The sequence below is a fragment of the Stegodyphus dumicola genome, chromosome 5, assembly GCF_044657685.1.
Source record: "Stegodyphus dumicola isolate Sdum_Otavi_A_Nest chromosome 5, ASM4465768v1".
NCBI lineage: Eukaryota > Metazoa > Arthropoda > Arachnida > Araneae > Eresidae > Stegodyphus > Stegodyphus dumicola.
In genome coordinates, this window is record NC_140772.1 from 229128313 (window position 1) to 229149693 (window position 21381).

General features: G+C 35.2%; 1 protein-coding gene across 1 annotated transcript in view; it reads right to left on the minus strand.

The window, feature by feature from the left end:
* The window catches only part of LOC118191555 (glutamate receptor ionotropic, NMDA 3A-like), a 391320-nt gene that overhangs the window by 122649 nt on the left and 247290 nt on the right, over positions 1 to 21381 (minus strand). Inside the window, exon 2 of the mRNA XM_085817752.1 lies at positions 8000 to 8350. Within this exon, the coding sequence (XP_085673878.1) occupies positions 8000 to 8350 (351 nt within the window). The remainder of the gene's footprint in view (positions 1 to 7999; positions 8351 to 21381) is intronic.

Here is a 21381-nt window from a genome sequence, read left to right on the forward strand (position 1 = left end):
GGATGCTGAAGCTCTAATTAATGATAGTGATTGGTTTTCTGGGCCACCCTGGCTTTCAGAAGTAGATATTCGACATCACATAAACGAAATGAATACCGAAGCTGACTTGCAAAACGTTAGTGAAGAACGTAAATGTGTTACTTTGAAAACACTTGTGGAGTCTACAGAACCGTTACTAAATCTTAAACTGTACGGAAATTTAACCAAAGTACTGGGAATAATGGCTTATGTTCTGCGCTTCGTGAACAACTGTAAATCCGTTCGTGAAAAGCAATCTGGTATGCTTACCACCTATGAGTTACGGAAGGCTTCAGAATTTCAAAGGTGGTTAGCAAATGAAAACATAAGGTGGATATTCAACCCGCCAGCTGCTCCACATCATGGTGGTATATGGGAGGCAGCTGTTAGATCTATGAAGCTGCATCTAAAGAAATGTGTTGGAACTCAAATTTTGACTTATGAAGAGTTTCTAACTCTAATTGCACAAATTGAAGCATGCTTAAATTCGAGGCCAATAACACCGGTCTCCAGTGATCCCAATGATTTGACAGCTTTGACTCCTGGACACTTTATTATAGGGACTTCTTTAACAGCTGTTCCGGAACAAGATTTAACCGAAGTACGAGTGTCTCCATTGCAAAGATGGCAACTAACACAGCAGATGTTCCAAGGGTTTTGGAAGCGGTGGTCTAAAGAGTACCTGTGCCAACTACAGCAGCGTAGCAAATGGAGACAACCTAGCAGAAATATTCGTCTAAATGACTTGGTTATCATTAAAGAAGATAATATGCCTTCATTACGTTGGAAACTCGGGCGAGTAATAGAAGTGTTTCCTGGAAGAGACAATAATGTCCGAGTGGTTAGACTAAAAACTGTGCACGGGGACATTAAACGTCCTATTACCAAACTGTGTCTTTTACCAGTTGAAGAACATTAACTTAAGTGTTTCTTTCATATTGAATATGTTTTATTATTATTTTTATTTCTTATTGTACTAATAATTTTATTTGTTTGTTCTAGTTTAACCCTCATAGTTAACGTTTCAATATAGTAAGATATAAGATGTTTTGCTAGAAGATTGGTAAGTGTAACATGTAATTTTATACTTTTTGAAGGTTTTTGTATGTTTTCAGTTTCTATATTTTTCATTTACTTGTTTGCATATATTGAAGATTGTATTAAGATGAATGTAATTCATCGGGGGGGGGAGGATGTTTTGGCCTCCTCGGTGATTGCGGTGATTTGTGCCCAGAGGGCGCACCGCACAAAAAGTTAGTTGCGTTACAGAACGTAAGGGAAGCGGACACGCCAAAATGTCGGGCGTATTACCGCTAATTGAGGTAATTGCATCGTATCTGTCAGGTGGCAGAAAACTAATATGATGTATCAATTCACATGCCAGGTGGCAGAATATGTCTATCATGTACATGCCAGGAGGCATAACGCTTGTAAACATGCCAGGTGGCATACGACTTGTAAATAAATTGTAAATAAATGTACAGTAAAATATCTTGGTGCAATAGATCAAGGAACACGCATCAACAACCTTCTGATCATTTGGATACGTACATGCTGTTTCAAATGTAAACAAGGAATGGATGCCATGGAAAACATTATTACGCTTAGCGGCACTTAAACAACTTTTAAATTGTTTTGATAATTCTAAAACTATTGCATACAGATTTACTAAAGGCATAAAAACCTTATTCGGAAGATAAGAACAGTATAATTCAATCATTTTTAATGCAAAAAATGCACAATTTACAAGCATATAAGAATAAACTGAGATCACTGAGCGAGTAACAGAGTGGATATATATATACATATATTTATATACTTTTGGTGCGGCCGATTGCAACCAAAATACGAGGTGCACATCTACATATTATAGCAGTCCTATATACAAAATGATATGAAATGGAATGATAGGAACGGAATGATTTGAAGATTTGAAATGGAAGGAATGGAAAGATTTGAAATGGAATGATTTGAAACAAATGTTGTAGAGTCATTTTAGTAGATTATTTTGAAGCACGAGTACAGGCAAAATGAGCAATGCGTTCGCCGGGGCTCGAAACTGGGCCTCTCGAATACATGCCGAGTGTGCTACCGTTACCCCGCGAATGCATGCAGAAAGGTGGGAGAAAATGCCTTATAATGTTAGTCTGAAAATTTAGCATTTAGCTGTGAGCAAAAGAAAGCAAAAAAGCTTCGAAAAGCAAAAGGTATCCACCAAAATTCTTTGCAGATATCAACATTTAGATTTCAAACAGAAAATAAATATAACGTTTGAAATTTTTCTTTTGCATCATTATTATCAGAGTCTATGCATATTTTGACAAATATTTAATTGGAACTAAAATACATTAAGAATAATGCCACAAAATAATTTCTTGAAACAAACTAATCTAACACGCAATAGCATCTGTTTTATATATGTCAAAAAGCGGACTTATTTTATTCTCCTATTTCTGAGGAGTTTTCTACGCACTAATAAATATTTATACTTTTAAACCTCACTGTCTGAATACACCGATTTTTGTTTTTCATAAATGCTATTCCTAGAGTGGCTTTTCTACCATCTAGTTCAGAACCTCCAACAAATATTGAAATACAAATGACAGCCAGAAGGGGACACGAGTGAAAAGGGCAGGAGAACCTACCATCACATCCCCAAAGTAGATCCGGAACGTCTTCTATACAACCTCAACTGGTACGGTATGTTTCGGGCCATGGGCCATTCCCGGTTTACTTTAACAAATCTGCTATCATGGATACGGACACTTGCACATGTGGGGCAACGGGCTTCCCGGAGCATTATCTAACTCAATGCCCACTTAAGAGTGATTACCATATAAAAATGCCCACTACAAACCTGGGTTAATCTTTGGATTATGGTAACTTGGCAATTTTTTGGCGAAAATTTGGCGACCAACCCTGCTACAGCAACCTGCTAGTTTTTGTTTGGACGCCATTTTGTTTTCACGAAGTAAAGGCATGTTTTTGTTTTACTCAACATTTTTTTTTCCCAACAATCTGCTAGCCGAATTACGCTTATGCTAGAACTTTTATGGAACAAAAGTGCTTAATCATGAAGAAGATTAGGTGCGAAATTGGGAGAAAGTGCAGAATCGCAAACTGCTTGCCGCGTTGCACATACACGGTATCCATGTACCCATCGACCTATTTTCACTTAAAAAAATCCCATAATTGCGCAAAAATAGCATTGCGCACACTCTTGACTTTATCCATGTACACTGCTAAAGTCCTAGTAACCTTTATCGCCGTACCAAAATGTCACCAAACTACCTGTTACCATATTCCAAAGATTAGCCCAAACCTGCAAGCATTCTACAAATTTATGATACAACATAAGCATTTAAAGGAAGCATTTAACTCACAAAACATGCAAAATGATGGATGTTCTGGTAAAACTAGGTACGGATCTCTGTCAAGTTGCATAGCGTCTACCAATAACATCCAATAAATAAGCCTCCTTGAACAGATGCAACAACGAGTATATAGCAGTATATAAAATAGAACAAGTTTAATAACAAATCCTCAGTAATGTGTACAGTTTCCAATATTCATTAATGTTCAGCAATATGTCCCAAGGAATGAACTATTCTTATAAGCATTCAGCAATGTGTACTTAAATGTACCAAGGTTGCATTAGATAAGGGTGGACGTGGCGCTATACCAATTAACCAATATGGTAGAGGGGTGGTGCCCAAGTCCTCCGTGAATCACTCACTCTATACACCTCAATCGTATCGTTGCTTTATCTATATTTCCTATATCTGCTGTTAGACCAATTGAGTCTAATGGCAGATGCGCTTATAAGCATCATCCCACGAGAGTGCTAATCACGCTACTTCAGCTTATATACCAAGTAATCGCCAAGTAAGTGTTTATTCACTAATGCCGTGCTTCACAGTAAGCGTAACTTAATTAGGCTACCTATAGGTTACCTTTAAATGGTTAAGGAACTCAAATATATGCTTTGTACGCATGATAGACTATTTGCGTGTTGATTTAGACATGATCACGTTAGGGAATTTCAAATGTATTTCTTTTTACTTCCTTGCATGAAAGAAAGGAAGTACTGTATTGTAATAGCGAAAACATTTTGGGCAATATAACTATGTACCTACGTGTCGCTATAAATTGTAACTACATGTATGCAGGTCACCAAACTTAAAAATTTGGGAAAGATGTGTATTGAAAGAATATCATCATAGCAAACATTATCATTCATATTGTTGCGTGCGTACGGGTGCGTTACAAAATGAATGCACAAGTCCGATGAAAAATGAACAAAAATTTATTATTATCACAACAAATATGATTAAATGTCCTCAAATAATCGTGCAGTATCACAATATATCACAGTAGTTATCTTCTAACTACTCAAACGTTCAAGAGAACTTAATTCAAAACAGCTAAAGAAAGCTAATCCGCGAATTCGCTACAGTCAACAAGAGCAGTTTTCTAAACAACAACAAACTACAACGAACTGAGAGGTTTTCCTCCTTTTATAAGATTTTAAAATCGCGCGCGAGAATTTTCTAGTACTTTCTCGAAATAAAAAAAGAGATATTTATTAAATGTTACGTGCACGCGCTCTTGTATTTTCAATTTTCCGGCTTAGCTTTCTTTTAATATTCGTCACGCGCTTCACTGCGCGGGAAATAAAATTATTTAATTTACAATTCAACTAACGTTAATTATTTAAATGTAACAGAATATTCGTAACAATATTCTGAAGAGATAAATAGAGATAAATGATTATGTCAAAGCGAAATAAATGTCTTACACTAAAAGTTCGTCTACTCATTTATCTATATTCTTCTGACAGAAAATGACGTGAAGTACTTAGCAAATACGAATTATTTCAATAGTCATGAAAAAAAAAAAAAATTAAATCTGAAAGGGCTCAGATTTTAACGGTCTCACAAAGGGTTTTGTTAAAGTTTTTCTTCGCTATCGCTGAGCTCGCTTTCGTTTTGTCTTTTTAGCTTTATTTTTAAATATTTTCTTCGCACTTACGCTATATACAATTCAGCAGCAAGATTTCAAAATCTTTAAAGCAACATATGCTTGGAATTCCCGATGAAGTGTTAAGTTGTTAGCATCAATTTTTATACATTTCTTTCAGTCTTTTCCCCGTTTATCATATCAATTCACGGTTTTCTTAGTAAGATGGCTTGCCAAACGTTTCTTTTTTTACTTTTATTATTATTTTTTTGTGTGTTATTTATTAATTTAATTTTATGTGGCGTGAGTCTTCGCACTTACGCCACATAAAATTCAGTTGAATAGCAAAATCACAAAATGTTTAAAAACAGCACATCTTTAGAATTTCTAACAGACAGTCAGTCTCATGCCCTGGAGACAACAACGTTTTAGTCCGTACAGTTTTGTCACTGCTCGGTTTCAAATCGCTAAGTTTGACAAAAAATTCATTAAAATTTTATAAAATATCAAATTCGAAATTCAGAATTCGGGCTTTCAGGTGGGCATGTTCGAGTGGAGGACTACGTTATTCAAACTTGAATGGATCTAGGTATTATTGTTATTTTTTTTACGAAAGTGAGAAACATGCGTACGTTCCTGCAGATTCTTCCTTATTTAATTTCTTTAAATATGATACAAGACGATAATATTTGGTGGCAACAATCTAAAAAGTGATACGTCATTTATAGTGATTTAACGAAAAATGAAGTTTCGGGACTAATATCGCATTCCGGACTAACGTCATTTTTGGGCTAATAAAATAAATAATTAAAAAATGAGAAAAGAAACATTATCCAGTTTTAAACGGAATAAAACCTTATGATAATAAAAAGTCAGTACGAAATACAGAAATGCCATTTTGATTTTAACACTAAAGTCAAACTTTCTATTGCGGACATAATTAGGTCGTCATTAGTTCTACGTATGCAGAGTTGTATCAGTAAAAGTTTTATTGCGCGTAAACATTACAAATAATTAAAACTTAGCCATCAACGAGAAAGTGAGTAAACTATTAAGATAAATGGCTGCCATTATTTCTTATCACGTAAGTTGTCTTCATTAATGAGTCGTTAGAAGACGGAAACAGTTCTCAGCAGCCGCAGAGGAAAAACAGCTGTTAATGAACCAAAATTCTGGACTGCTTAGTTTTCTGACTCTTTAATCGCACATCTTAAAACCTATTGAGTTTATAACATAATTCGTGTAATTATAATTTTTCAAAAATATCTGTGGTTTTAAATTCCATACGAACGTAAACTGCTAATTTAGAAGTCAAATGATTTTGTGAAAATTTGCAAATATAACGCTGATTTTTGTTGTTTGACTTCTAAAATAATATTTATTTGGCGTGTCATTTTAACCTAAATTATAGAAGCTCAAAACAGGCTTAATTTTTCGATTCCTTTTTTTCCACGGGGTGTGCACGAAGTAACGGAAGTATTCCATCACAAAAAATTCCATATTTCAAGGAAAATATCCATTTTGACTGCTATCGAATGCAGTTTAACGACGTTTTTGCGTCAGATCATCTGTACGTAAGGGAAACAATAAAGGAATCCTTTTAACAAAACGAATTATAAAACTAATTTAAAATGGATTAAGAAAAGATTTTTTCGTGGCGTCTGTACGTATATACGTATGCATATATGTATCTCGCATAATTTAAAAACGAGTAGCCTTACAACATTGACATTTATAGGATTATTATGGCATGTAGTTGTGCACCTCTCTTTCCGGTGGAAATCGGCCACACCAAAAGTATACATTGTGTCCAATCAGTGATAAAAAAAAGGGTTAAAGGCCAACCATCAAAGGAAAAACATTGCAGACGGAAACGTCGCGGAGAATAAGCAAGGTGAAACATCGTGGAGAAAAGCGAAGAAAAATCATCGCAATTCTAAAATAGCGTGGTATAAAACATCGTTGTCGAAAATAAAGTAGTTCAAAAACATCGACGCAGAAAATATCGTGTTAAAAAATAAAACACCTACATGTCATTGCATGACGGTAACATCCCAAATATATGTTTTTCAGGCCTTTAAAAGTTCTAAATGTACATTCACATGATTTGTAAGCGCTAGAAGGAATAAGGAATATTTTTATCTACATGTTTAATGTTTTTGAATTAAATAATAAATGTTTGCTAAAAAAGCAAGGAGGAAACTTAAGCATTCAAACACTGAAAATGAGTTGAAAATTAATGCTATTTGCAACAATTAATATACTCGTAATTCTAAACTTATGTTGTTAACTACTGAAGATCATTATTTAACTAATCTCTTTTATAAAGTTGCACTGGTGTTTTTTATGAAAAGTACAGACTAAAAAAAAATATCAGATAGTAAAGTGAAAGAAAACTGTTTCACAATTTGATAATCAATTAAACAATTTTAACAGAGGTAACCTCAGGCAGTTATATATCTCTCCTTTTCTAATGATTTTTAGATTACAATTTTTAAAAAACCTAGAATAATGACCTTTAGTCTTTAACTACATAAGTTTAAAATTTGTTTAATTATTTTTCGTAGCATTAATTTTCTGTTCATCTTCAGTTTTCGAATGCTTAAGTTTCCTTCTTGCCTTTTTAGCAAAAATTTATTATAACCTTTTTTAGAAATATAAAACATATAGAAAAAATATTCCTCATTCCTTCCTGCGTTTCCAGATCATTATGCGAATATACGTTGTCTTCTTAGAAATTAGCTTACAGGCTAAGAAACAGGAGGAGGAAGAGGAGGAGAAAGAAGAAGGAAAAAAAAAGAAGAAGGAGAAAAACAAAAAGAAGAAGACAAAGAAGAAGAAAAAATAAAAGAAGAAGAGGAAGAAGAAGGAGGATCAACCATAAAAAATCAACCATAGATTTGCTATAGTTGATTTTGAGTGGGGTGCAAACACAAAACAATTCTGATTCTTTTAAAGTACTAATTCAATGTGAAACAGCTAAATGTGCTTTAAAAGTTAAGTAATGCAACATACTACTTACCAGGATCCATATCCATTTCCCGTCCAAAAGGTTGGCCTTCCTAGCTTGTTGGAATAATCTTTCTGTTAGAACTGGACCACAGGCTACTACTACAACTCGAATTTCACTCCGGGGCACTTCGGCTACTATCTCGAATAGCTGGATTTCGTTCAGGTTCTCGCTTACGCTCAATTCTAAGTCTCTACCCTCTATATGATGGCGTTGAAGAATTCGAGTAAAATCAGCGTAGAATGTGGAACTGTCCCGGAAAACAATAGCTCTCGTCCAGCCATTACTGTTGAGGAAAAGCCCTACGGCTTGAGCAAGATCTTCAGCAGTTGGATCCAGGCTTAGATAATATGGATTCATACCCTGAAAATATTAGTAATACTTATAAGAATAATCTCCTTAAAATAATGTAAAGCTTATTTTTTTAAAAAAATTAGTCACAAGAAAAATATTGTTTTTTACAATTAAATTCATTTATGCACTGAAATAGGTTTTCTGGAATCAAACTGTGATTCATTTCCTTTCATTACAATCTAAAGTGAAAAAAATGATGCATTATTCATATCAGTTTTTAATCTAAATTTTTCACAAAGTTCATTTTACTTAAAAATATTTGTAAATTATCTACTCAGTCCTGTCAAATTATATTTTTCCATGATGCATTTTGGGGTTGAATGAAAGACTGTTTTTACTTGACTTTTAAATATTTGCTAGTTGTTTCCAACAGGACATATATATATATACATTTGTAATAATAAAATTCCATAGTCAAGAGTACACTTAAAATTCTAACTGTATGTTATTTTCATTTTTTAATGGCGACGGTCTCTTATTTGAAAGTACGTGAAATTAAATCCACAGGCCCGTAGTCAAGTTGTTTTTCCCGCCTTTTCTACACGTACAGTTATAGAATGTTCTGGAGATATTTAAAGCGAACTGGAATGGCTGACGGCATTTCTTGGATGCGCCGCCTTTCCAGAGGCTATAAAAGGACTCGCAAAGGAATATCGGGGTCTTTTCTTTAATGCAACGATGCAAAAAACTTCACACAAAAAGTTGTTAGTAATTCTTTTTTATTTACTCCGGAAATATGATTTTGTAACTGCTATTTCTCCTGAATAATAATAAATGGATCCTGTTTTTTAAACTTATCGTCTGATAATTTAAGCTACGACTACATCTATATTTCTTCACCAATCTATTTATTCCGGACAAAAGCTGGTACATCATATATATATATATTTGGCATCAAATTCCAGGCATTTCTATAGCAGAGTGTTAAGGCGGTATCCAAAGAAGACACAGGAATTCACCTTTTCCATACCTTTATTTCCATTTCAGAAGCAGATCAATATTTGTTACTAAATAAGATTACTTTAAATTTATTGCGTCATAGAGGAAAGGAAGATGGAAGCAGCAGCGTAGGTTTTAACAGCACAGGGAGAAGGAAGCTTCTGTTCGCAAAATGGCGCGCATTCGTTATTTATACTAGCTGTTACGTAATAGGCTGGAATATTCTCGAAGGTACTGGTCTAGGGGGGGGGAATCCTAAATTGCGGAAAGTTAAATTAGAGGTTGCTAGTTCGTAGAGAGCAAAGCCTTCCTATTTTTTTTATATTTTATATATATACTATACGTAATGGGATGAATTGGAGAATAGCTGGGATAGATTGGTGGAAGAGACTTTATTGTATAGTTGTGCATAACGAAGAAAAACCAAGAGCAGTGGAGAAAATTAATAGGACAAAATTTATTTCTCGAGACTTAATTCTACTTTACGTATCATAAATGAGAACATATCATTCATAAAATACATACTATATCACACATAAGAACGCATATTGATACTCTGCGAGGGAAGAAGAATTAAAACTAGAATAAGTACTGTAAATGACAAAACCTTTCTCGGCAAATTTGAATAAAATTATTATTTGAATAAAATTCAAATAATGGTTAATTATCTTCTATTTGAATAAAAACCAGGCATGCAAAGTTCTTTATGATTTATAATCAGTACACCAATGAAATTTAGTGGTTTAAATTCATCTAACAATTATTTATTGTTTTTATTTCAAATAGACTAAAGAATTTGTGTCATAAATAAAGCCACGAGTCTGACTCGTGGTAAAGAATTTGTCATAAACAAAAGTCACGAGTCTGACTAGTGATGAGGAATTTGTGCTTAAAATGCCGCGTATTATTATTAGAACAAGCGATTGGAGTTATTCTACATCGAATATTTTTTCTTTAATTGTAACGTCAGTATTTTTTTTTCCAGTTGTTTCTGACGAAACTGGATGATCTGTTACTTTCGTTCCCTGTAAAGCTTCGTTACGTTCAAACGTTTCAAATATAACTTCGTATAAATTATTAAAAAGCTCTTATACCCATCATGCAATTATTTTTGTCAACTGATCAATTGGTTATGATTACACCCTAAACGTCTTAAAATTACTATTTGTACCTAAACATTGTTTATTATTTCACAATTCCTTTCGTTACACTCAAATATATATGTCATGAAAAGTATACATTTTGCGCCAGTTCGGGTACACGGCTGAACAGTTGAATGGCACGACGCGCAACCGACTTTCTTATCTGCTATAACTCGTGCAACTGGCAGATATCGTATAGGCCAAGGGGTTAATCTATACTAAGGCCAGATGTGGTGGTCTCTTTATTATGGAGGCACCTAATAGATGGGTCACCATTGCCTCCTATGAAGGGACGGACAATTACAACCATGCCTTCTCCAGGATTCAAAACCAGGCCCTTCGGATCGCAGTCAGACTCCCCTAACCACTATACCGTCTGAGCATCAAATAGGTCTTCGAAAGAAAAAAGACAGAGAAACGACATATACTTCACTTTTTCTGACATGAATCTAAATGGACAACGACATTTTATTCGTGATAAATTAGACAACTCTCAAGCAGTAGCCACGGAAGTTAACGAAGACGTATCACTTATATCGATTTCCACATTTCTGCATTTGGGAATTCTACTAATAATTTTATTCGATCGATTGAATTCTATAAGAGTTGCTCAGTTTTGCATAGTAAAATTTTAAAGAAATTGCGTTGAAATGAAGGAGAAAGTTTACATTACAAAGCACTTAGCGGAATTTAACCATCTTGGTCCATAGCCTTCTTTTTGACGGAAATTTCGTTGGTACTTAAGATTACCACCGAATTAATTTGTCACTCACTGAAAAATAACGTTATTCCGACTCATAATATTACCATTTCCATTCTACTGCCCACTCAAGGAACAGTACAATAACTTCATTCTCTTTTGTGATAAGATTCAGATTCTGCAACCGTAAGTGATTAAAGAGCCCGTTCTTGACCGAACATTTTAACGGCCTCTAGCTTTATACCTGGTGTTTTTCTTCTAATTCTTACTTCGTTCTTGAATGCGGAGCCATTTAAAGACGCCATTTTGGCTCAAAATGGCAAAAGTGAAAAATCTATGTGTCGTAAGAGCCCATTAAGGCGGTTATTTGGATTTTTCATACTAAAAAAGTATTCCGGACTTACTACTGTTGGAGATTTTTATCCTGATGGAGATTTTCCTTACGGAGCTACCTCTTAAACAGGCAATATCTCCAATCGTGAACGAAAAAGATCAGCTTTCTTTAAAATTTTATGGGTATTCTTTCCTTTACAATTTTATGTTTGTCAAGAAAAGAAAGTAATAGTAAATAACAGTATTCTAAAATGTTTGACATTAATTTTTAATGTGTAACATTAATGTTTGACTTTTGACATTATCTATTTTATTCATTTATTTAACAAAGTAGAAAAAGAATTTCAGAGTGTATCTTATCACGGACATATATCCTACTATGTGTAAGCGATATATCACAGAAACGCAAGAGTAATTAACAATATTCTAAAATTTGTAACTACATTGTAAATTCTAAAATAAGCATGTTTTAATTATTTCAAGAAGTACGAAATACGATAAATTTTCAAAGTATGTAAATTACAGTAAACATTCTGACGCTTTCAGGAAATGTTGTAGAAGTTATATTTTGTAGAGCTTGTTTTCCGCCAAGAGGTTTTCCTGAATTAGAACTTTTACAGTAAACTAGACTGGGTATGCAAAAGCAATATTGATATTTTGAATTAAACAAATTTCAGTCTTAGAACGATTTGATTTTACAGGAATGAAATATGGAAAATAACTCAGCGTCCATGACGTAATACTGTATAGTGGTAACGCCTTCTTTAACAGGTAACAAGATAACACATTTGTTTTCTACAAACATCTCATCCTAGCGATTCAGCAGCCAGTAGTTCCTTCTAATAGCCTTTTTTGTCTTTTGTACGTCATTTACTAACTTCTGATAAGTAGTAGTTTCGGTTCTTTGAAACGAATCGGAAATGCATTTCATGTTTGCCGGTTTGTCATTTGGCATTCTATAGAATTCCTAGGAAATGTGTGAAATATGAATCGTTTCATTGCCGGCTAGTTTTAGGCATTCTATAAGAATGCTGGATTTCATACTTTGCTAGTAACAGATATATGCCGACAAGAAAGCGTTGTAGTATGTTCTCTCCGTAACAAATCTGAAGAAGTTGTCTTCAAGGCTTGAAGGATGAATAGCAGATGAAATAACTTAAAATTTAAATATTTATAATTGAAGCATTTAACTAACAGAAGGAAAAAGCTAGATGACAGCAATTTACTGTAATTGTTTAGAGCTTTTAAATTATGCAAAAGGGCATTAAAGTTAGTTGTCTAGGGCCAAATTAACACTTTTACAGGCTCAAAACACTTAAAAGATTTCGGTTCCTTCTCATGTATTTTAGTCAGTTTTCTCTTCTTTTCATGTCTTCTGTCTCTCGGTTTTGGCTTAGCTGCATCATGCAGTGCATGGTATTAGGTTGTTCTGAAAGTAATTTCGTTTCTTTCCCCCCGAATAGAAGGGTTATCCCTTTCGCGCCGACTGTCACATATACGGGCCAGCAAGAAACGTTTCCCGGCCAACACGCTGGCGTACCAGAGCGTTTTCTCGCTCACCCCCGGCAGTCACACATTTGTGCCAGTGTCCTGGAACGTTTTCTTTTGGCCCAAGACAGCATTGTATGTCCATATGGTTTCACATACATGTAGATATGACCTTCTACTAAAAATTAGAGTAGCATGACTCAGATATACCTGGTTTCTGATTATATAAACATAAAGGGAAAGGATTGTTACCGTGTAGGGTTTATATTTATTTTTACTAACATTTATTTTAAGTTTAAACTATCTTTCCTGTCAAGCCTTACTTTCCCCTGGAATCGCCAATGCCAGAGTATGTAAATTTTAGTAGAACGCGCAAGGATTCAAATTGTCAGCGGAAGTAATCTGAGTTAAATAGAAGGGAAAAGAGTTCGAAAGTGTGCTTTTCTTGCTTCACGAGCGTGGAGGTGGCTAGTTAGAAATTGAAGAACCACGCGTTTCGGCCTGTGTGCTTGCCTCGGCAGATTGTTAAACCTTTCAACGTAATATTTAATAATAATAAGTTTGCTGAATTGTCAGCGGTATCTTAGAACGCGGTTAGGTTAGTTACGTTTAGAGAGCCTCGTAGTTAGTCACTTGTTGTTATTCTTTTTTTAGTTTCTTATCTTTATTTTACCGCCGGGTCGGCGTAGTTTGTGAGCGTCAAGAGCACGCATCTGTAACTTCTAAAATTAAATAAAAAGGGATTTAAACCCTTCTCAAGATTTTGAATACTTTCCAGTTCATAGCAGTCATCACTATTGTCGCGTGCAGGTTGGAAGCGCGCAACATTACATTGGCGCCCGAACACTTGTCGAACTGAAATGGCCGAAAATTGGATGGAAGCTGCTGGACAACAACAAGAAATGGCAAGCCAATTGGAAGGATTTGGATACCTGGTCCAGACGATGAGAGCGTCAATCAAGCCAAACGTCAATTTCGACGGAAAAAATTCGGTGGCGATATTTCTAGAAAGCCTAGAAAATCACTTTCAGCTCTACCCTGTGCCTGAAAGACAAAAAGTTGCCATCGCCACATCTGCACTAAGAGGACAGGCCGCGCTATGGTGGAAGAATATATGCAAATTTTTATTAGGGGAATCTGGAAGCCAGACATATACATTTGAAAATTTAAAAAAATCGTTATTAAAGGCCTTCCCCATAGTGAAAGATCGAGGAAGGCTAGAAGCCGAACTATACAGTTTTTATCAACGGGATATAGAAGAGTTGACGGACTTTATTCTGCGAAAAATTAAGCTGACGGATATGCTGTGTGGGAAGAAACCCGACGCGGAGATTATTGAAATAATCTTACCAAGATTGCTACCTGCTGCTCAAGATTACTTCGAAATTAGAAACCCAAGCACATTGCAGGAGCTCTTCGAATTGGCGGTCAAGTTCCAAAATCGCAGAATAGCGGAAAAAGCTAGAGGGGCATCGTATTCTCAAAGTATCCGAAGGCAATCTTCAAATGAGCAGACCAGAAATGCAAACCGCTCTTATGGGGAAAAGAGCTATCAAGCTAACTCATCGAAGCTCGAAGGTCAAGGCCCAAAAAGGAAATTTGAAAACAACCGTCCGCGTACCCAGAAGGCAGAAGTTGAAAGGAAAGCTTTAAACGAGGGGCCTGTGAAAGCGAAGGTCCAGACCCCGGAAGTTTTGAAAAAACCCTCAAGAAGATACTTAAATACGATCATCGTAAAAAACTCACAATTGCCAATTATACAAGTCTTGGTTGGCGATGTACCAGTAGAAGCCCTCATCGATACAGGAGCAGAAGGTAATTTTATGAGTGATATTTTTTTTTAAGAAGAATTTTAATAGGTTACGATTATTTAAAAATAAAAACACAGAAATCATAGCAGCGCAAGGACAAACTTATCACTGTATTGGAAAATTATCTTTAAAAACACAGGTTCAAAACGAAAGCCTTAAAGTATTAATTTTTATAGTAAAAAACTTGCAAAGTCCACTTATTTTAGGTATGGAGTTTTTAAAAGCCGCGAAGGCCAAACTGAATTTTCAGGAAAGTTTATTGTGCTGGAGATGGATCGGAAGGTGGTGGAACCAGGGGAACAACCGCAAGTCGACCTCAGCCATTTGAATGACCATGAAAGCCAAGCCATCTAGCAAGTGGTGAGTACTTTTTCAAACTTGTTTTCAGAACGGTCTGGTAGTTGTCAAATAGTTACGCATGAGATACAGTTAACTGCCGACAAACCCTGTAGGACTAAACCTTACCGCTATGATAAACAGAAAGAGCAAATCATAGAAGAACACATTCAGGAAATGTTAAAGAACCAAATAATAACGCCCATAAATAGTGAGTACGCGAGTCCAGTCGTACTATGTAGGAAAAAGAACGAGTTTCCTCCTTCGGATAAAAGGGCTTGGAGGTTTGCTATTGATTACAGAAAACTTAATAGTGTTATTAAATTCCCAGTTTACCCTTTGCCGGTTATAGAGGAAATTATTAGAAAGATTAAATCTACAAGATACATGACTACGTTGGACTTAACGTCTGGCTACTATCAAATAGCTATGAGACCCGAAGACATACATAAAACCGCGTTTATAACAAAATCGGGCACTTATGCATTTTTACGCATGCCCTTTGGTTTGTGTGGGGCCCCGTCAACATTTCAGAGAGCTATGGACATTGTTCTAAAGCCTGTCCTAGGAAAATCGACTTTAATCTATCTAGATGATATAATTATAACGAGTAGTACGTTGGAAGAACATATTAAAGACCTAGAAGAAGTTTTTAAATTATTAAAAGAGGCCGGTCTTACAATTAACGCCTCAAAATGCAAGTTCGCAACTAAAGAACGTAAATATCTGGGTTATAAAATTTCGCAAAAGGGTATAGAAACTCAAGATTCAAAAATAAAAGCAATCAAGAATTTCCCACCTCCCAACATTGCCAAGAAACTTTCTTCTTTCCTTGGGTTATGTTCTTATTATCGGTCATTCATAAAAGAGTTGGCTAATATTGTTGAACCTTTGTTAGTAATTAAAAGAAAGAAAAGTAAATTCACGTGGACAGCAGAAGCAAATACCGCATTTGAAAGGTTAAAAGCTCATCAATGCCCCTGTTTTGAAATTCCCGTGAGGGGAACGAAAACCTGGAAATTGCAGCAGATGCGTCGGACTATGCTGTAGGTGCGGTTCTTATGCAAAATAGCCATCCTTTGGCATTTTTTAGTAAAACGTTGAACCCTACACAAAGGAATTATACAGTTACAGAGAGAGAAACATTAGTCCTATTAATGGCTGTACACAAATTTCGAGTTTATTTCGGCAAAGAGCCAGTAACAGTCTTTTCGAATCATGCGGCTGTTGGAAGACTTTACTTGGGGAAAAACCTAACGCCCAGGTTAAGAAGATGGGCTTTAAAACTTCAAGAATATAATCTCATAATTAAATATAAACCGGGTAAGGAAAACAATGTAGCTGACGCACTTTCTTGTATAAAACTGGACGATGAAGGCAATGAACTTAAATGCGCTGTGTTGACTTCAAAAATTTTAGATTCTAGAGAAACAATTATTGCTGAATTGAAAGCTGATCCTGAATTTGGAAGCATCTATGCATATTTGAAAGACCTCGAAAGCTTTGAGCACACAGATATCGATGCGATAAGAAATCGAGGAGAAAAATATGAAATAATAGATAATTTATTATTTTATACGAAAACAACAAACGAAAATCTCGAGTACAAACCAGTCATCCCAGCCTCGCTTCGATTAAACATTTTGAAGGAATTACACGACGCGAAAACAGCGGGTCATTTAGGGGTCAGAAAGACTTTAAAAAGGGTACGCGAGGCGATATATTTCCCGCAATTATACAAAATAGTAACTGCGTATGTCAGGTCCTGCAATCAATGTCAGTTAATAAATGATATTAATTACAGCCCGGCCGGGTACTTAAATAGCATTCGCGCTACATTTCCGAATGAAATTTTAGTTCCCCCAGAGTGAATTAAATAAAAATCGTTTTCTTTTAGTAATTGTAGATCATTTTTCAAAATGGACAGAAATTGTTCCACTTAAACGCGCGTCAGTCAAAACAGTCACAGATGCATTCTTACACAGATACATTTTAAAATACGGTGCACCGATAAAAGTCATTAGCGATAACGGTAAACAATTCGTTAGCCAAATATTTGAAAATATTTGCACTGGACTTGGCATACGCCATATCAAAATGGTTCCGTATAGACCACAGGCAAACATAGCAGAAAGAGTTAATAAAAATATTGTAAAAATAATTCGAAGTTATGTTAGCACACATCACAAGCGCTGGAATGGCTACATAAATGAGTTAGCTTCTGCTTTAAGAACGGCAAATCACGATACTACGGGAAAAACTCCAGCAGAATTATTTTTAGGACGGAAGTTAATTACGCCATTAGATAAATTATTCTTTGTGCAACAAAGAGAGCAAGAATTTAAACAAAAAGATGTGCAAACACTCATTGACCAGGCGGTTAAAAGCTCGGATACGGTAAAAAATAGACAAAAATTATACTATGATAGAAAACGCCGTGAAGCAGATTTTGAAGTTGGGGATAAAGTGTTGAAGCAGAAATTTTCTTTATCAAGTGCCCCAGACAATTTTTCTGCAAAGTTAGCTACAAAATTTGAAGGCCCCTATGTAATTCAGGAAATCAAGGGAGTCGTATTGTACCCTAAGAACGAGAGAGGGGAAATCTGTAAAGCAAGTGCCGACCAGGTGAAAAAATATTATAATCAAAATGATTTTGAAATCCTTAAAAGTTTCTTGCAGGACTCAAGCGTAAAAGAAGTAGAAGATCCAGAAGTAACGTCACCCGCTCCACCACCCAAGAAGCAGAGAACTGAAGAGAAACCTAGCCCTTCTACAAGCCATGCGACGGTACCGAAAAGAAGAAATGAAAACGTTCAGACTTCAGCAGTTAAGAAATACAAGAAAGCAACGCCGCCGTGTAAAGAACCTTTGTTAAAAAGAAAAAGATCAGTCACAACGTATCGCAGTAGAAATTCTGCATCGAGGAGAACGCATCCAGGGCCAGAGTGTCAGGTGCAAACAAGGCCGCCGTTCGCGAGAACGAAAAGACAGCAGGAGGAACGAAAAGACCACCACCAACAGTAGAAATTCAAGCATGATTCCAGACCGGAGGACGCCAATACCAGCCGTCCAAGGGCAAAACGGAAAAGACAGCAACCCGACGACTACCACTCCAAGAGGCCAGCATGCAGAGGGCGAAAAAGAAAAAGCAACGTGGACGACACTCGAAGGACACTAAGGAGACGACTGACGTCGATGAAATCTATAACGTGGGAGCAGTTCAGCCAGAAGAGGATGTCGGAGTTCCAATCATCGAAAACTCAAAGATAAGTTAAAATCTTCTATAAAACTTTTTTCTTTTGTTCCGAAATGTTATGCTTAAATACGAAGTTCTATGTTTTGACGGAAGTCAATTTGTCTCGATTGAGACTTGGTTTTGTTTTACTTTATTTAGCTAAGGCAAAAGTATTATTTTCTTTAAGTATAAAATCTAAGAACAAGCAGTTTCTGTTGGTCGAAAGACTAATTCTGTTATGTTAAAGCCAAAATTTGGCCAAAGATAAAAATAACTTCGTATTCTTGTATTAATGAGAACTTTAGTTTCAGTGCCGCCAGCTTGGCGAAGAATGCGTAAAGTAAAAATTTATTTTTCTCTTATTCATTTTATGGTAAATTGTAAAAATCATATGTATTAGAATTTTGTAAATATACGTAAATACTTGAAAGTTATGTAAGAGTAGAATTTAGTCTAGAAGCATAAAATTTTAGATGCTAAAAGTAAATGCTCAAAAGAAATGAATTCAAATTTAAGTATTAAACTGTAGATAAAATCATGCTTTAGAGCGAAAGCCTGCATGTCTAAAGATGAACGAGGGGGAAGTTAGAATGAATGTGTTTTGTAGGGTTCTCCACCTACACTTGAATTTTAAGAATGTTAAAATAGCCCATCGAGTTGTAGAATGTCGAGTAAGGTGTGTCTATTTGGTCGTTGAATTCTAACAAATCATTGTGGTTAGGGGAAGTGTTGCAATACAAAAACACGAATATTCCCGTTTGACACCACACATGGTGGAGAGCCAGGGTAAAGTTAAATTCATGTTTGAATACTTGAATGAATGTGATTTAAGTAGTAATAAGGAAAATAAATCGTTCAAAAACAAAAACTTATTCAGTGTCAAGAAAGTGTAAATTATAATGTATTTAGAAAGATACTGATACTTATTCCTTCCAGATGCTGGAAGGAAGAAAACAGATTGATTGCTGAAGTCCAGGAAAGGTTGCTGTAGGAAGAGAGAGTTAAATAAGTATCTACAGAAATTTATTCTACCTTTTGTGAGGAAACAGTTTTTTTATGTAAACGAGGCTCTTAAATTTTAGTTGAGAATTGTGGAAACTTTTCAACAGGTCGTTTCTAGGACCTGCTTCCAAGTTTACCGAATTCTGGCAGCGGCAAATGTAAGGTTTATATTTATTTTTACTAACATTTATTTTAAGTTTAAACTATCTTTCCTGTCAAGCCTTACTTTCCCCTGGTATTGCCAATGCCAGAGTATGTAAATTTTAGTAGAACGCGCAAGGATTCAAATTGTCAGCGAAAGTAATCTGAGTTAAATAGAAGGGAAACGAGTTCGAAAGTGTGCTTTTCTTGCTTCACGAGCGTGGAGGTGGCTAGTTAGAAATTGAAGAACCTGTGTGCTTGCCTCGGTAGATTGTTAAATCTTTCAACGTAATATTTAGAAGTTTGCTGAATTGTCAGCGGTATCTTAGAAGGCGGTTAGGTTAGTTACGTTTAGAGAGCCTCGTAGTTAGTCACTTGTTGTTATTCTTTTTTTAGTTTCTTATTTTTATTTTACCGCCGGGTCGGCGTAGTTTGTGAGCGTCAAGAGCACGCACCTGTAATTTCTAAAGTTGAATAAAAAGGGATTTAAACCCTTCTCAAGACTTTGTATACTTTCCAGTTCATAGCAGTCACCACTATTGTTGCGTGCAGGTTGGAAGCGCGCAACATTACAACCGAATAGCATGTTTCATGGTGGCTTAAGTCATATATGTTAAAATTAGCTTTTAAATTTCTTTTTCCTTTACTTTACATGAAAATATAGATATAAAAAAATTGCAGGCTTCAAATTTTAAATTATGATCAAAGGGGCGTTTTTTTAACGTTTTGTGTGTTACCTTTATTTATTAAATACCACGTTCTTTGCACTTAAACCATAAAATTCAGTTCAATAGGACTGTAGGAAAATAATTTTAAAACGAGCCTATCTTTAGAATTTCCGATACAGAGTCTCGCGCGCTGGAGATAAAAATGTGTTTTCTATACAACGTTGCCATGGCTCGCTTTGAAATCCTTGAGTTTGTTAATCGAAAATTAAAAATTAAAATTAAAATTTGGAGTCTGTTTTGTTATCGATTTCAGATTTTGAACAGAATTTTAGATTTTTTATTAGGCCAGAAGGATCGTTTTCTAACGTTTTGTGTGTTACCTTTACTTACTAAACATTATGTTCCTCGAAATTAAACCATAAAAGCCAATTCCACAGCAATATCACAGAATACTTTAAAGAGCATATCATTAGTATTTCCGAGTCACAGTCTCGGGTGATGGAGATAAGTATTTTTTTTTTTTTTTCCCAGTATAGTGCTGCCATTGGCTCGCTTTGAAATCTTTGAATTTGTTAATCAAAATTTCTTTAACGTTTGATAAAATATGGAATAAACAATAAAAACAAATTCCAAATTTGGGCTTCCATATGCCCATATTCGCAGTAGGATTACGTCATTCAAAATTGGATGGCTCCAGGTAACGTTGTTTTATCACAGTGCGAGAAATATACATACATTTATGCATATTTTTAATTATTTAGTTGTTTCAAATATAATGCAGGACTCTAACATTGGGTAGCAATATTTTGAAAAGTGAAACGGACATTTATAGTGATTCAACGCAAAATCGAAAAACGAAAACAATAGTCCTTCTGGGACAAAGCCCCTTTGGACTAAAAATTGCTCACTTGAGAAATAATTTTCGGAAGCACTGTTCAAACTAGTCCAATATTTTAATTGATAAAATACATTAATAAACTTTTAAATTAATAAAAAATACAATAAAGTCTGTTTGTAAAATGTAAAATCTTTGACGTGAACTGAAAGATAGACACTCAGTGAATTCAGTCTCTGATAAAATGTCCATATGAAAATCACTAGAAATACCACTTTTTAACTGTTTAGGAAAAGAATCGTCACTGTCATTCATATCACTAATTGGTTCGTTTATCATTCGTCTGAGAAAAAATGCTTGCTCGCCATAATAGACTGAACTCGTATAAAATATATAAGTAAACTGAAGGC